The sequence below is a fragment of the Pan paniscus genome, chromosome 5 (genome assembly GCF_029289425.2).
Source record: "Pan paniscus chromosome 5, NHGRI_mPanPan1-v2.0_pri, whole genome shotgun sequence".
In the NCBI taxonomy this organism is placed as follows: domain Eukaryota; kingdom Metazoa; phylum Chordata; class Mammalia; order Primates; family Hominidae; genus Pan; species Pan paniscus.
In genome coordinates, this window is record NC_073254.2 from 59,808,839 (window position 1) to 59,824,877 (window position 16,039).

General features: G+C 32.6%; 2 protein-coding genes across 15 annotated transcripts in view; one reads left to right on the plus strand and one right to left on the minus strand.

The window, feature by feature from the left end:
- The window catches only part of SUPT3H (SPT3 homolog, SAGA and STAGA complex component), a 597,091-nt gene that overhangs the window by 489,248 nt on the left and 91,804 nt on the right, over positions 1 to 16,039 (minus strand). Inside the window, exons 3-4 of one of the 12 annotated variants that reach the window (XM_055113659.2) lie at positions 8,556 to 8,644; positions 7,473 to 7,568 (exon numbers count right to left, since the gene is read on the minus strand). The exons of the other annotated variants lie outside the window; for them this stretch is intronic. Of the exons in view, the coding sequence (XP_054969634.1) occupies positions 7,473 to 7,568; positions 8,556 to 8,593 (134 nt within the window). The 5' untranslated portion in view covers positions 8,594 to 8,644. The remainder of the gene's footprint in view (positions 1 to 7,472; positions 7,569 to 8,555; positions 8,645 to 16,039) is intronic. 12 annotated transcript variants of the gene reach the window in all.
- RUNX2 (RUNX family transcription factor 2) overlaps positions 9,651 to 16,039 on the plus strand; it is a 227,237-nt gene continuing 220,848 nt past the window's right edge. For all 3 annotated transcript variants that reach the window (XM_034962200.4, XM_034962201.4, XM_063605295.1), the window contains exons 1-2: positions 9,651 to 14,150; positions 14,351 to 14,474. In XM_034962200.4, the coding sequence (XP_034818091.2) occupies positions 14,013 to 14,150; positions 14,351 to 14,474 (262 nt within the window). In that variant the 5' untranslated portion in view covers positions 9,651 to 14,012. The remainder of the gene's footprint in view (positions 14,151 to 14,350; positions 14,475 to 16,039) is intronic.

A 16,039-nucleotide genomic window follows, 5' to 3' on the forward strand; every position in this document is an offset into this window, starting at 1 on the left:
AAGAGAAAGAGATAAAGGGCATCCACGTCGGTAAAGAGGAAGTCAGACTGTTGCCGTTTGCTGACAATATGATCGTTTACCTTGGAAACCCTAAGTACTTCTCCAGAAAGCTCCTAGAATTGATAAAAGAATTCAGTAAAGTTTCCAGATACAAGATTAAAGTACACAAATCAGTAGCTCTTCTATATACCAACAGCAATCAAGCTGAGAAATCAATAACTCAATCCCTTTTACAATAGCTGCAAAAATAATAAAATACTTAGGAATATACCTAACAAAGGAGTCGAAAGACCTCTACAAGGAAAACTATAAAATACTGCTAAAGAAATTACAGACAACACAAACAAATGGAAACACATCCTATGCTCATGGATGGCCAGAATCAGTATTGTGAAAATCATCATACTGCCAAAAGCAATCTATAAATTCAAAGCAATCCCCATCAAAATAGCACCACCATTCTCCACAGTTAGAAAAAACAATTCTAAAATTCATATGGAACCAAAAAAGAGCCCGCATAGCCAAAGCAAGGCTAAGCAAAAAGAACAAATCTGGAGGCATATTACCTGATTTCAAAATATACTATGAGGCCATAGTCACCAAAACAGCATGGTACTAGTATAAAAATAAGCATATAGACCAATGGAACAGAATAGAGAACTCAGAAATAAATCCAAATACTTATAGCCAACTGATCTTTGACAAAACAAACAAAAACAAAGTGGGGAAAGGACTCCCTTTTCAACAAATGGTGCTCAGACACTAGGCTAGCCACATGTAGGAGAATGAAACTCGATCTCATCTCTCACCTTACACAAAAATCAACTCAAGATGGATTAAGGACTTAAATCTAAGACCTGAAACTAAAAATTCTAGAAGTTAACATTGGAAAAACCCTTCTAGACATTGCCTTAAACAAGGATTTCATGACCAAAAACCCAAAAGCAATTGCAATAAAAACAAAAATAAATAGCTGTGACCTAATTAAAGAGCTTTTGCATGGCAAAAGGAACAGTCAGCAAAGTAAACAGACAACCCACAGAGTTGGAGAAAATCTTCACAATCTATATATCTGACAAAGGACTAATATCTAGAATCTACAACAAACTCAAATCAACAAGAAAAATCAATCAATACCATCAAAAAGTGGGCTAAGGACATGAATAGACAACTCTCAAAAGAAGATATACAAATGGCCAACAAACACATGAAAAAATGCTCAACATCACTAATGATCAGGGAAATGCAAATCAAAACCACAATGCGATACCACCTTACTCCTGTAAGAATGGCCATAATCAAAGAATCAAAACACAGTAGATGTTGGCATGGATGCGGTGAACAGGGAACACTTCTACACTGCTGGTAGGAATGTAAACCAGTACAAGCTGCTATGGAAAACAGTGTGGAGACTCCTTAAAGAACTAAAAGTAGAACTACCATTTGATCCAGCAATCTCATTACTGGGTATCTACCCTGAGGAAAAGAAGTCATTATTCTAAAAAGATACTTGCACACGCATGTTTATAGCAGCACAATTCACAATAGCAAAATCATGGAACCAACCCAAATGCCTATCAATCAATGAGTGGATAAAGAAGCTTAGATAGATAGATAGATAGATAGATAGATAGATAGATAGATAGATAGATGATGGAATACTACTCAACCATACAAAGGAATGAATTAACAGCATTTGCAATGACCTGGATGAGATTAGAGACTATTATTCCAAGTGAAGTAACTCAGGAATGGAAAACCAAACATCGTATGTTCTCACTGATACGTGGGAGCTAAGCTATGAGGACACAAAGGCGTAACAATGATACAATGGACTTTGGAGACTTGGGGAGAAGAGTGGGAGTGAAGTGGGGGATAAAAGACAACAAATACGGTGCAGTGTATACTGCTCGGGTGATGGGTGCACCAGGTTCTCACAAATCTCCACTAAAGAACTTACTCATGTAACCAAATACCACCTGTACTCCAATAACTTATGGAAAAATAAAATTTTAAAAAAATAAAAAATAAAAATGAATCAGAGGGATGTCTATGTTGAAAGCTGTAAATACTAAATAACTCCTATAAAAAGCAAAAAAAAAAAATATTGTATCAAGCAAAATTAGATAAGAGAAAGAAATAACAGGCATCCAAAGGAAAAAGTTATATCATCTCTGTTGGCAGACAACATAATCTTTCATAGAATAAAACCTAAAGACTCTGGAATAAACTGTTAGAACAAATAAACAAATTCAGTAATTCTGCAAGACACAAAATTAACATGTGAAAATCAGTATCATTTCCATACTATTCAAAAAAGAAATTTTAAAAAACTCATTAACAATAGCTACCAAAAAAAGGTAAATACTTAGAAATAAATTTGACCAAAGAAGTACAGCCTGTACACTATACTGTGAAAACTACAAAACACTGATGAAAGAAATGGAAGACACAATTAAATGGAAAGATATCCTAACTTTATGGATTGAAAGAATATTGTTAAAACCAGGCACAGCGGCTCATACCTGCATGAACACTGAGGAAAGAAATGGAAGAAGACACAATTAAATGGAAAGATATTCTAACTTTATGTATTGAAAGAGTATTGTTAAGGCCAGGCACAGTGGCTCCTGCCATATGGAACCTGTAATCTCAGAAATTTAGGAGGCCAAGGTGGGCGGATCACTTGAGCTCAAAAGTTCAAGACCAGCCTGGGCAACATGGCGAGACCCCATCTCTACAAAAAATACAAAAATTAGCCAGGCATCATGGCATGCACGGATAGTTCCAGCTACTCAGGAGGCTGAGGTGGAAGGATCACTTGAGCCTGGGAGGTAGAGGTTGCAGTGAGTTGAGATCACACCACTTGCACTTCAGCCTGGGTAACAGAGGAAGACTCTGTCTCAAAAAAAAAAAAAAAAAAAAAAAAAAAAAGAATATTGTCAAAATGTCCAGACTACCCAAAGTGACCTAAAGACTGAATGCAATCTTTATCTAATGACACTTTCCACAGAAACAGAAAAAACAATCCTAAAATTCATATGGAACCACAAATGACCCCAAATAGCCAAAGCAGTCTTGAGCAAAAAGCAAATCCAGAGACTTCACATTACCTAATTTGAAAATCTACTATCAAGCTACAGTAATCAAAACAGCATGGTACAGGCATAAAAGCACACGCACAAACGGAACAGAACAGTGAATCCAGAAGTAAATCCATACATTTACTGTCAACTGATTTTCAATAAAGATGCCAAGAACACAAAATGAGGGAAGGATAGTCTCTTCAATAAATGGTGCTGGGGAAACTGGTTAGCTACATGCAGAAGAATAAAATTAGATCCTTATCTAACAACATACACAAAAATCAACTCAAACTGCATTAAACACAAACATAAGACATGAAATTGCAAAGGTGCTAGAAGAAAACAGAGGGGAAAAGCTCTATGAAATTGGTTTGGATAATAATGTTTTGGATATGACCCCAAAAGAACTGGCAACAAAAGCAAAAATAGGCAAATGGGATTACAATAAACTAAAACACTTCTACAGAACAAAGAAAACAATCAACAGAGTAAAGAAACAAGCATACAGAATGAGAAAATATATTTGCAAACCATACATCTGCAAAGGGGTTAATATCTAAAATACATAAGGAATGCAAAAAAACAAGTAACACAATTTTTAAAACGGGAGGTTTTCAGGTGATGAGAGCCTCACCCTCAGGAATAGATTAACACCATTATGAAAAGGACTTGCAGGATTGGGAGTCAATTCCAACTACATGACATACTGGAAAAGGCAATACTATAGACAGAGTAAAAAGATCCGTTGTCACAATGGTTAAGATAGTAAATTTATGTTATATGTATTTAACCACTATTACATACATGTATCAGTAAAAAGAAAGGGAAGAAAAAAATAGTTATTAACAGGGATTGTGGAGAGAGAAGGATAGGAGGTGCACAGAGGATATTTAGGGCAGTGAAACTATTCTGGATGACACCATAATTTTGGAGACAGGACATTATACATTTGGCAAAACCTATGAAATGGTACAACATAAAGAATAAATCCTAATGTAAACTGTGGACTTTAGCTAACTATAATGTATCAATATTGGTTCATCAATTGTAATTAAGTGTAGACCACCAATGCAAGATATTAGTAAGAGTAAACTGAGAGCTGTTGGCAGTGGCAGGAAGGTGAGAGCTTATGGGAATTCTCTGTACTTTGTGATCAATTTGTCTGTAAATTTAAAACTGCACTGAAAAATAAAGTCTATTAATTTAAGACATTATCACTAATCAACTTTATAAATATTTCATGCAGTAAATAACTAAATAGCAATGCTAGAGTGTACACCAACCAGTTGTATTGAATAATCCATAAATTATTTCAAAAATATGCCGTCTTTAGGATTTCTCAATTTTCAAAAAACATGAATTTATAACTAAAAATGACAGGAGTCCTAGAGATTTAAAATAGTACCAAGAGATAGTGAAATAAATAAAGTAAATCTATATTAACCATTTATTATTAGTCAAGATTTTATTTCTCAGAGATTTTCCTACTACATGATCATTATATAACTTTAAATGTCAAAACTATTTTTAATTTATTAATTTTGGATGAAAATCTTCCCTACATAAATATTAAATATTTCCCAGTCTTTCATAAAAAAGTATGTTTAAAAAAATGTTCCTCTTGTCAACTAGTTCATTAAATTCCTACACTGATATCTTTTAAAATGTACTGAGGCAGACAGGGCAATCAATCTGCCCTCACATTAAATGACCCTTGAAGATGCTTTTTGGGTTTGTATATGTGTGTGTTTCCCTCTCAGACGAGCTATCTTTCTTACTGCTTGCAATGATTTATGTGTTTTATAATTAAATAGGTGTCTTATAATTATGTGTCTTATGATGTGTCTTATAATTAAATATGGGAGGTACAAACAATCACTTTGGAACTTTATCATAAATGAGGGCAAACAGGCAATCACCAGAGTTTGTAAGGCAGGAGGAAGCAGGCAGAAAGATTCCTCCTCCATAACAAAATTACTTGAGACATATTCTTGCCGGTATATCTAATAATTAGAATTGCTTAAAATGATCATGGACAAAATAAAGTACACAATAATTTGAACTGTAAGCTGTTACTTAAAGCCATCCCATTTATATAAAACCTTAAGTGTTAACAGGCTAAAGATCTGAAATTCAGATCAGAATACAAGCTCAATTTTTATTTACCAATAAAAATACATAAAATATTACTTTTCTTACTCAGTAGTAACCACCATCATCAAATAATACTCAAAGTCTACCTAATGTAGGTAAATCCTCAGAAAATGAATTTACTTTGGATATTATGTCCAATGGAAGATGCAATGACTGTTTCTGGAAATACATAGTAATATCAAATATAACTAGTTACTTTTTCCACCCAATGAAATTCAAATATGGATAAAACAGAGGGAAAATAGTTGATCATAGTTGTTACTAAGATTTCTGCTACAATATTTCATGCTTAGGCATTAAACGTAGTGAACTCTAAAACAGAGAACATTTCTGTGGATAATAAGTACATAAATCTTAACATCTTAGTAGTAATAATGAAAAGTAAATAAATTAAATATTGAGATTGAAGATAATTTATAGATGGACTCTAATCAAAATTATTTGGATTCCAACCTCATCCTAAAAGGACTTTAGGGTGACACAATATAATGATTATATGATCAAGATGAACTTGCATGACTCAATTCAAGAGATGGTTATTACATACCATAGACACGATCTTTCACATAACAATATTATTAAAAAAATTTCCAAATACTTCAAGAATTCTATTATAATATATAAATAAGAAACATGATCTTCATTATTACAAGTCATTCTTGCCTGTTCTATAAGAGGAGTGGACAAACCACTATGGCAGCTTCCCAGGTTTTTTTTTGTTTTTTGAGACAGGGCTTTGCTCTGTCGCCCAGGCTGTAGTGCAGTGGCAAGAACACAGCTCACTGCAGCCTGCACCTCCTGGGGTCAGGTGATCCTCTCACCTCAGCCTCCCTAATAGCTGGGACCACAAGCGTACGTCACCATGCCTGGCTAATTTTTCTTTTCCATTTTTTTTTTTCTGGTAGACATGGGGTCTCACCATGTTGCCCAGGCTGGTCTCGAACTCCTGGGGGCAAGTGATCCTCCCACCTCAGCCTCCCAAAATGCTGGGATTATAGGTGTGAACCACCATGCCTGGCCACAACTTCCTGTTTTTGTAAATAAAGTTTTACTGGAATTCAGCCATACTCATTTGTTTACTTATCATCTGCTTTCACACGGCAATGGTTAGGTAGTTAACAGAAATCCTATGGCCCACAAAGCCAAAAATATTTACTACCTGGCCTTTTAGAAAAAGTGTGTCAATTCCTGGTAGGGCATCAACTAGTATAACACAAATTCAAAATTAATACTTTGTACATAGAGACGTAGTCTTCTGATCATTAAAATACTGCTTGTAAAGTGTAATGTAGTAGTATAAACAATTTAGTAGTATTAGTACAGTTGTAGTAGTATAAATAATTTAGTAACAGTAGTACAATATAATAGTATTTAATGTAAATAAACTTTTTAAGGCTTTTATATATATATTCCAGAAGCATACAGCTAAGAATACACAAATGACATACCAATAACAGATGCTTGTTTTGATCCTCTAAAAATTTCTAGCCTTGAATTACCATAATGCAAACTCATAATTCTTAAAGTTAGGATTTTCAAAAATATTTTACCATCTTCAATTTATATTTGCCATATATAAATAAACTGTGAAAACTAGCCATTTTTTTACTGTGAATAAAATTTAAAGAATAAAACTATAAACTAAAATCTAAAATTGCTGTATAGCCCAAGCTACTCATATTCACTCATTTTTAAAAATTTATTTATACATGAGTGAATTTTCCTCAAGTATGATTTCCATTTGAAATCAAATTTCTGTATCACTTAAACATAAAATGGTTTACCTTTCAGAATTCACTGTTTAAGCTGAAAAATGCCTATATATCCTTTACTTATATTCACCAATTAACATTTTGACACATTTGTTTTACAAATGTATTTATTTTATGAATGTATTTAATTAAATTTTATTAATTCAGCTCATATCTCTTTTAAGACTATGGATATTGTACTATAAAAACATGATAGCATTATCACATCTAACTTAATACATATTCCATAGTATCATCGCAATCCAGTCCATATTCCAAGTTTTCTCAAATATCCTAAAAGTGAACTATGTAGCTCTACTTTCAATCTAGCAACCAATCAAGTTTCACATGCATGTTGATTTCTGACAGGTAAGCACCAGATCTTTCTCTAAACAATCTATTTGTATATAATACATTCTCTCTTCTATCCATAAACTTGTTCTCTTGAAAAGCGATAGGAACACAATTTCCCACTACTTACCTGCCAGAATCATTCAGCAGTGGAAGGATACTGTGATAACAATAGGGAAAAACTGATTTTCCAATTACTTCTATAGTATCTGTTTTCCCTATGAAGCTAGAAAAAAAATTGTAATCTCACCTTAGATGGTTAAAACATATTATAAATAAATACCTAAGAAATATTCATTAATCATCAAGTAAAAAGTCTTGTGACCTCCCAGTTCCCAAGAAGTTTTAATATTGTTAATACTAACAACTTAATAAGAATCATGAATAATTATCCAATGCAGCATTTTATAAAAAGAAACAATTAACATTTTATAAAAGTCTAGAGTGATCTCTACTGGTCACTAAAAAAGCTAGTTTTAGAAAACTAGAAATACTTATTTTTAAACATATTCAAACAATTTTATAGTTCATTAAGCTAAATAAAGTTTTAATCATCCCATAAAAAGACTGGATAACACGTATATTATGCCTATGCATCAAGAAACAGACTTCTTCAGGAATTAGTTTCAATGCTTTCAAGCTTCTATTAAAGTGTAAAACCTACATTTTAAACAATGCTTTATTATACCAATATTATAAAAATGCATACTTTTATAATTTTCTAATATTAATATAATTAAAATATATGAATATTTTAACATTTCTTTCCTGACTTCCTTAATCTTAAAAGTAAAATTAGTGCAAGTTTTCACTGCTATGCTTTCTGAGAAATTGAGATTTCCAATGGGAATACTGTCAAATATATAAAAACAAAAAGATCAGTATTCTAGCACTTCATTTTCAATATATTTTCTATATTGTTAATTATGCTAGAACTCAAGGTATTTTCCAGCATAAGTTATACACAAGGCCTAACAAATAGAGACCTAAATCTGCGATCGCCTTTACTGAAACCAATGAAAAATCTATACACAGTAATGAAACTGGCATGCAAATAAAAGAACTGTCAAGACATGTATTCCTAAAAATAAGCCTACAATAACTATTTTAAAGGCTGTGTGTGGTCTCGCCCATATATTTTGGCAAGATGCACGTTCTCCAACCACAGTCAGATTCATCCAAAAGCAGTGGCACTGGAGAGGCTCTGTCTCACCTGTCAAAGTTGAAGAACGTTGTTCCAAAGACCACCATGAGTCCATGGAGAAAAGCCACAGTGCTACAGCTGTTATTGATAAGCAGTTTCTAAAGGAGAAAAAACTTCAAACAATTAAGCAAATCATCCTTAATAGAGATACAGACAGACATACGATGATATTCATGTTTAAATTATGAGATGACAATTACTGTGCCGGTTGTGAAACAAAACACTGACAATTTATATACTGGAATGCTCAGAGGGGAATCCTTCATAAGTAACACTAACTTACAATCTTCTCTATTCTTCCTCTAACTAAACTTGTATACATTGGTTATCAATTCAAAAACTCTACTATGTTCGGTTAAACCTTCAACAACCTCCTTTATAAACCTCAAAATTCATCTAAATTATTAAGTTATTAACTTCATCAAAATTGTTGAAGTCTGACAGCTAAGAGCACAGTGGATTAAGATTTATAAACAGAAACCTTAAATATATTAAAATCCGATTTTTTTAGATGATGCCTTAACATGTTTTTCAACCACATTATAAAAGCAGTTCACATTTTTGCTTTAGAATAACCTCCCTACAGTAAAGCACATAGACTGATAGAGCAAGTCATTAACATAAATAAAGAGCAAGAAAAACAATTACTTGAAAAAGAAATATGCCTCAGTGGACAATTCAAGTCCCACCCCCAACTTGGCAATAAAAGACATCTTAAAACAAATTGTAACGAAATATACATGACTGTACTAAAAGTTTAGATAATGACAATGAATATCTCAAAATTTAACTTATTTTTTCAAGTGATAATATCCTCTAATCCTATTTAATACTAAAAGAGTTCAATTGAAAGAGAGGAGATTTTCCTTTTGTACCTTTTCCAAGAAAGCTAATATACAAAAGATTCTCATTATAGGACAGTTTTACCTACAGCCATGTTCCATAGCACAAAGTTACAGCAGTGCTCCAACGTATACAATAATGTCCTACAGTTTCATTTACTATATTCTCTAAGTACAAAGGTTCTAAAAAGATTACTTTCACTTCTCCCTAGATACATTAAATAGCATAGCTGGGATATTATTTTTCTTTGGTTTTGTCAGTAGCATGTTTGATATAAATTTTATTAAGTGGTAGTGTATGTAACATTGCATTGTGGGTAGTAGTTTCCTGCTTTAGTCTAGCCACATCCTCAGCTGTCATATGAGCATGTTTCCCATATTTTCTGCAAGTTCTCGCCTTTTTTTATTATTACAAAAATGACAGCATTCAAAGATGAATTGTTCTAATAATTACAAGAAACATGAATTACTTATACAGCTACATTAAACAAGTATGGATCACTCTGCACTTCAAAGAATAATCAAAGAAAAAAAAGTAATCCTCATAATTAAAGTGTTAATACTATGTGAACAATGTATTAAAGTAAATTAGCATAAAAGGATTCAAGAAACAATTAAAAACAGCTGAAAGAAATTAAGTCTCTATAATCAGATGCCAATACTATCTAACAACTGAGGCATTACATATTAGAATATAACAATTTGTAATGAATGTTAAGAGCTCCAAATCTACCGAGTATTCATTAGTGAGGATTAATGTCAATATCCCCTACTAGAACTTAAGAATCTACTTTGAGGCTGTATAGAAATGAGGGAAAAAAGGAAGAGAAACCAAAAAGGCCTGAAGGAGAAAGAAAGGGAAAGAGGAGGAATGGGGGAGACAGGTAGAGGGAGAGAGATTGGTAGAGGGAGAGAGATAGGGAGAGGGAGGGAGGGAAGGCGGGAGAGATTGACTTAGCATTTTCTCTTCTGGCATTCCACATAATCTCACATTTAGACAGCTGCTAAAACTAATCAAATGAAGTTGTTCAAACAATCAGGGAAATGGTGCTAGTTTGGGTTTTTACCTGATCTAATTAAAATAAACTGAGAAAAATGCTCTCATTACAAAAAGTACTACAAAACAATGCCTTGTATACATACGCAATAAGACAAATGTGCATGCAGTTGTGTACATAAACATACACCCCATTAAACAAGGAAATGGAATACTGCACAGTCACCATAATTTAACAGATGAAACTATACATATTTTACTAACAGAAGTAGTCAATATGAGGCCAAATAGATCCCGTGTAAGCTTAAACAGCTATACATCAAATCCAAAAAAAAGAAAAATTGTCAAAAAAAAGTAAAATAAGAAACAGTCACATACCAAGATGAAACAATAAATTAAAAACTTCCTTCGTAAAACCTCATAATCAGAACATTTTAAGCCAAATTAGGACTTCTAAAGTTTAAAAATTCCTGCATCAAACCATTTTCTCCTTTGTTTTTCAAAGAATTAGCAGCAAATAAAAGAATAGAGTTAGCAGCAAATAAGTCTAAAATAATCCTTAAAAAAATGCATAGAAATGAGCACAATATTGATAAAGTAAAACTAATGTATTAAAATATGATCATTAGTTAAGAAAATAAAAAATTACTCAAATGGTTACAATGAAGACACACATAGCATTTAAACACAAATACCTTGGTATTTTCAAAAGTTCAACCAATTCTAACACATTTTATTCACTACAAAGCCATGGAGAAGCAAGATACCAACAACTTTTTTTCTTTGAAATTGATTTCAAGATCAAAACTGTATTTCATTTCCGTGGCATTAAAGTATGTGATTTATACAGTATACCTAAACTTGTTGCTTACTTCAAAACAGCAAATACTAACATGTCCCCAGAGAGGATAAAATTTTATGGGTCTTTAAAAAGCAAAAACAAAAATAAAAATAAATCTGTGGTTTTCGATTTCTGATTATAACCATGGTATAAATCTATAATCAAGAGCTTTATTTGCATTGACTTTTCTAAATCAGTATCTCTTCACCACGTGTAGTAAGCTATTTCTAATGAAACACACTGTTATCAAATGTGTACCAATTATCAAATGTGCCCCAGTTATCATTGTTTTTTAAATTTTTACAACAAAGTAATATTTGCTCCAAAGAGGATATATTTTCGTTTTAGGAAAAAAATTCATGTGGATAATGAATATACTAACTTAAAGCACATGATTTCACTATCTTTCTCCTGCTAGAATTTGATAGGCCTCACACAGGACAAAAAGTGCATATATAACAATATCTACTAAACTCTCATGTGTTAAGAATAATAATCCTGGTCCAAAAATTACATGCAGGAGGATTACCTGCAAAAAGTGAACAGGTAATTAAATGACAAATAGATGTTAAAAATTACTTAAATTCTTATCAGGTCAATTTGAAGAGCCAAAGTTTACATAAAGAAGATTTTAAGGAAGAAAATAGCAAAATGTTGGGTTTGTAAGATGTTTCAGTGAATGCTAATGTAGAAACTATAAGCTTATTTGAAAAGAAGAAAACCATTTGCTGATCATACTACAGCAGCTACCTACATATTTTCAATTAAGTGATTCTGCTATTATAGGAACACATGAAACTATGTTTGGAAATCCCACAAGCTATAAGGACAAAACCCTCCTTTTGTTTACTTTGGATACTAATTAGAGATACAGATAATATGGATATGACTTATTTATAAAAGAGAAAAAATAATTTTTCTCTCCTTCACATGAATAACTGCATGTTAAATGAACGCTTTTACCTTTCAATGTAAAATCTGTTTACACATACAATAAGGCATGATAAATCCATAGTTAAAATAAAACACCAAAATGTATTTCTGGTTTTTTATCACTAAAAGTTTATTCTGAAAAGGTTCTGGACATTTGAAAAATAAAGGACTAGAATCATTCCCATACCCTACCAGTGTATTTTGGGAAAATCAAATTTTCTGTAAAGAAACTTATGAACATATTTGTACAGTTATTGTGATCTAATATGAACCAAAAGCAGATAATGAATAGCACTAGGAAGAACACAGGGATATTTTAGTTCTAACACCCTCCTGTCTCCCTAGCCCTTACCTCCTTGCATATTCCAAATAATCTTTTGTAATTCACTGTCTCCGCCCACCCCATTTACTTTATGCCACTCCTAGTTACTGTCACGCTAGGAAGAAGTCTAACATGCAGATTTAGAGTGGCATGGATAAATGGCAAAAAAATGCCTAGAAAATTGGTCTGTTCGCCTTTATAATTTTGGTTGAAAAATACTCCATCGCTCCCAACTGATGAAAACAGGAAGCTCTATTCATAAATATAAAATTCACTGCCTATGATATATAATCATCCTAATAAGAAAATGAGTTCTATACATACTTGTCCAAAGGGGCAAAAAAGGAGATAGTTTCCCAAAGATGTTTCCAATTTTCTTCTGAATCAGAATTAGCAAATCGAGACGACTAACATACTCTGTCTGTGGCCATTATTCCTTACTACACACAGCATTTTGTAATTTATTTCAAAGCTTCCATTAGAAACAAAAAAATACATAGCTTCTGTTAACCCACTCTATTCTAAGCTCATAGAATCAAATACTGAACAATCTACATTATAACATAAGCATTTTACTTTATAGAAGATCTGCTATCAGCAACTCTATTATGTCTAAACTACTTAAAGAACTATATAAACTGAATACACTTCCATGAAAGACAAAAAATATTACAATCATAAAGAAAACTAAGATTCATCCAATAAACTATATTACAATCCCTGTCATTCATTTTTTTAAGATCTTCAAACTAGGCATGAGATAATGGTATACATGAAACATTACATTTAATCTTTATTGTAAAGGCTGCCATCTAATAGATTGATAATAAACTAGACAGACGTGATTTAAAATTTGTAAAAGAATGCCCAGACTAACACTTTCATGACAGCCAATTATAGTCAAGCCTAGCAAGCAGTTTGCAACCAGACCTTAAGGTAAACTTTTTTTTTTTTACAATGAGTTACAGATTCACAAGTTTAAGAAGACAAGAAAAAGGAAAACAGAAGGAATCCAGCCACCCAGCAAATATGAAGCAGACCCCAGAATGTGATACAGTCCAAAGATGTGAATTATTGTAAATCATCACTGTTGTTCAGAATTTCACACAGACTCTTGAGCCAATTTTGTTCATTTTTCCACAGACACAATAATGAACTAAAAAGAGGAGGCAAAAAGGCAGAGGTTGAGCGGGGAGTAGAAAGGAAAGCCCTTAACTGCAGAGCTCTGCTCTACAAATGCTTAACCTTACAGGAGTTTGGGCTCCTTCAGCATTTGTATTCTATCCAAATCCTCATGAGTCACAAAAATTAAAAAGCTATATCCTTCTGGATGCCAGGAAAGGCCTTACCACAAGCCTTTTGTGAGAGAAAGAGAGAGAGAGAAAGAGCAAGGGGGAAAAGCCACAGTGGTAGGCAGTCCCACTTTACTTAAGAGTACTGTGAGGTCACAAACCACATGATTCTGCCTCTCCAGTAATAGTGCTTGCAAAAAAAAGGAGTTTTAAAGCTTTTGCTTTTTTGGATTGTGTGAATGCTTCATTCGCCTCACAAACAACCACAGAACCACAAGTGCGGTGCAAACTTTCTCCAGGAGGACAGCAAGAAGTCTCTGGTTTTTAAATGGTTAATCTCCGCAGGTCACTACCAGCCACCGAGACCAACAGAGTCAGTGAGTGCTCTCTAACCACAGTCTATGCAGTAATAGTAGGTCCTTCAAATATTTGCTCATTCTCTTTTTGTTTTGTTTCTTTGCTTTTCACATGTTACCAGCTACATAATTTCTTGACAGAAAAAAATAAATATAAAGTCTATGTACTCCAGGCATACTGTAAAACTAAAACAAGGTTTGGGTATGGTTTGTATTTTCAGTTTAAGGCTGCAAGCAGTATTTACAACAGAGGGTACAAGTTCTATCTGAAAAAAAAAGGAGGGACTATGGCATCAAACAGCCTCTTCAGCACAGTGACACCATGTCAGCAAAACTTCTTTTGGGGTAAGTGTTACCATTTTTAAAATCCTGTAAGATATGAACCTGTTAAACATAAAGGTATGATTCTTTGATAAACTGCTAGCTTTTCCAAATAGTATATTAAAGATCCTAATTATGCTGTCTTGTTGCATTAAGAATTGAAAAATGAAATTTATGTATATATTTGCATTTGGTATCTGTAATGTATCTAATTTTCAAAGTAATGACTTGAAATATACAAAATTAAATTATCTCACATTGATCAAAATGTTTTCTAGAGTTATAGAGGTGAGGATATGAAAACAGTAAAAGAAACAGTTTAATACTCTCATTAACCCTCACCAGAAGAAAAGTCAGATCCTAAATTAATCAAAGCATTATAAATTATTGACTCCGGCAGCTCCCAATATTTGAGCAAACTTCAAAAAGGAAGCAATTTTACAAAATAACAGACCACAGAATTATCTCAACATTATGGTCTACCATGTATAACACAGAAATAAACCTGTAGTACAGTTAACATTTTAACCAGCTCAACTAAAAGAAATCTACTTATAAATTCAAACTGTATCCTATCTAAATAAGTTTGTTTCTAAACAACTTTATATAAGTATACATTCAGCTGAAATAAAATTATGATAAGCACATCACAGCCATTTTTAAAAGATCTTTATAGTTGCCCAGGATATTAAAAAGTTCATGGAAGTATTTCAAAACTTACATGCAACTGCATTTTTCTATGTAATTTTAATTTTACATCTACACACTGTTATCCATAGACCTTGTTATAAACACACAGCAAACACTGAAACGTCTAAGATTCTTTTAATCACATTCTTGGACCTACCAAAATGAATAACTGCTGTTTAGTCTCATGAAAAATAAAGCTCCATAAGGATACCCTGTATGATTTTTAAAAGCCACAACTATTAAACCATGCTGGACTTTAAAAGAAGTAGGCATAATCTTGTCCCTTAATATTTAATTTCAACTTACTGTTGATACAGATATGTAAATGACTTTAACATTCATCAGCTGATGTGTTATTATAGCAAAATATCTAAACACACTTACAAGATTCTCTTTATGATGTCCAACATGTTCCAACTACAAGGCAAGTTTTCAAAAATTTTTCTTATATCCATTAAAATAAACCTTCTTGCTATATTAACTCTTCTTTTAACTTACAACTAATGACTGGAGTTTCCTTTACTCCTCCTACTTCACACATTTTAACTGGATACTACTAGAGGATCAGTCTCAGTTTAGGTCAAACAGAAATAATTAAACCTGAAGGGAGAAAAAATGGTTTCTCTTACAGGGTGAGGAAAGGTACTTTGTATTTTACAAAAAAATGTAAAATTGCTTTAGTGACTCCCTCAATAGCTGTAAGTGGGCCCCCTCAGTTATAATATATACAATATAATAATCACAGATTAATTTAAAATTTTAATGATGGGTACCAAGTATTACTCTAAAAACTTCTATATTAAGGAAGCAGGACATAAATACAGCTAGACTACATTACAACACATAGCATAATTATAGCTTATACATCGAAAGTTTTGTTACTACTACCCAAGAGATAA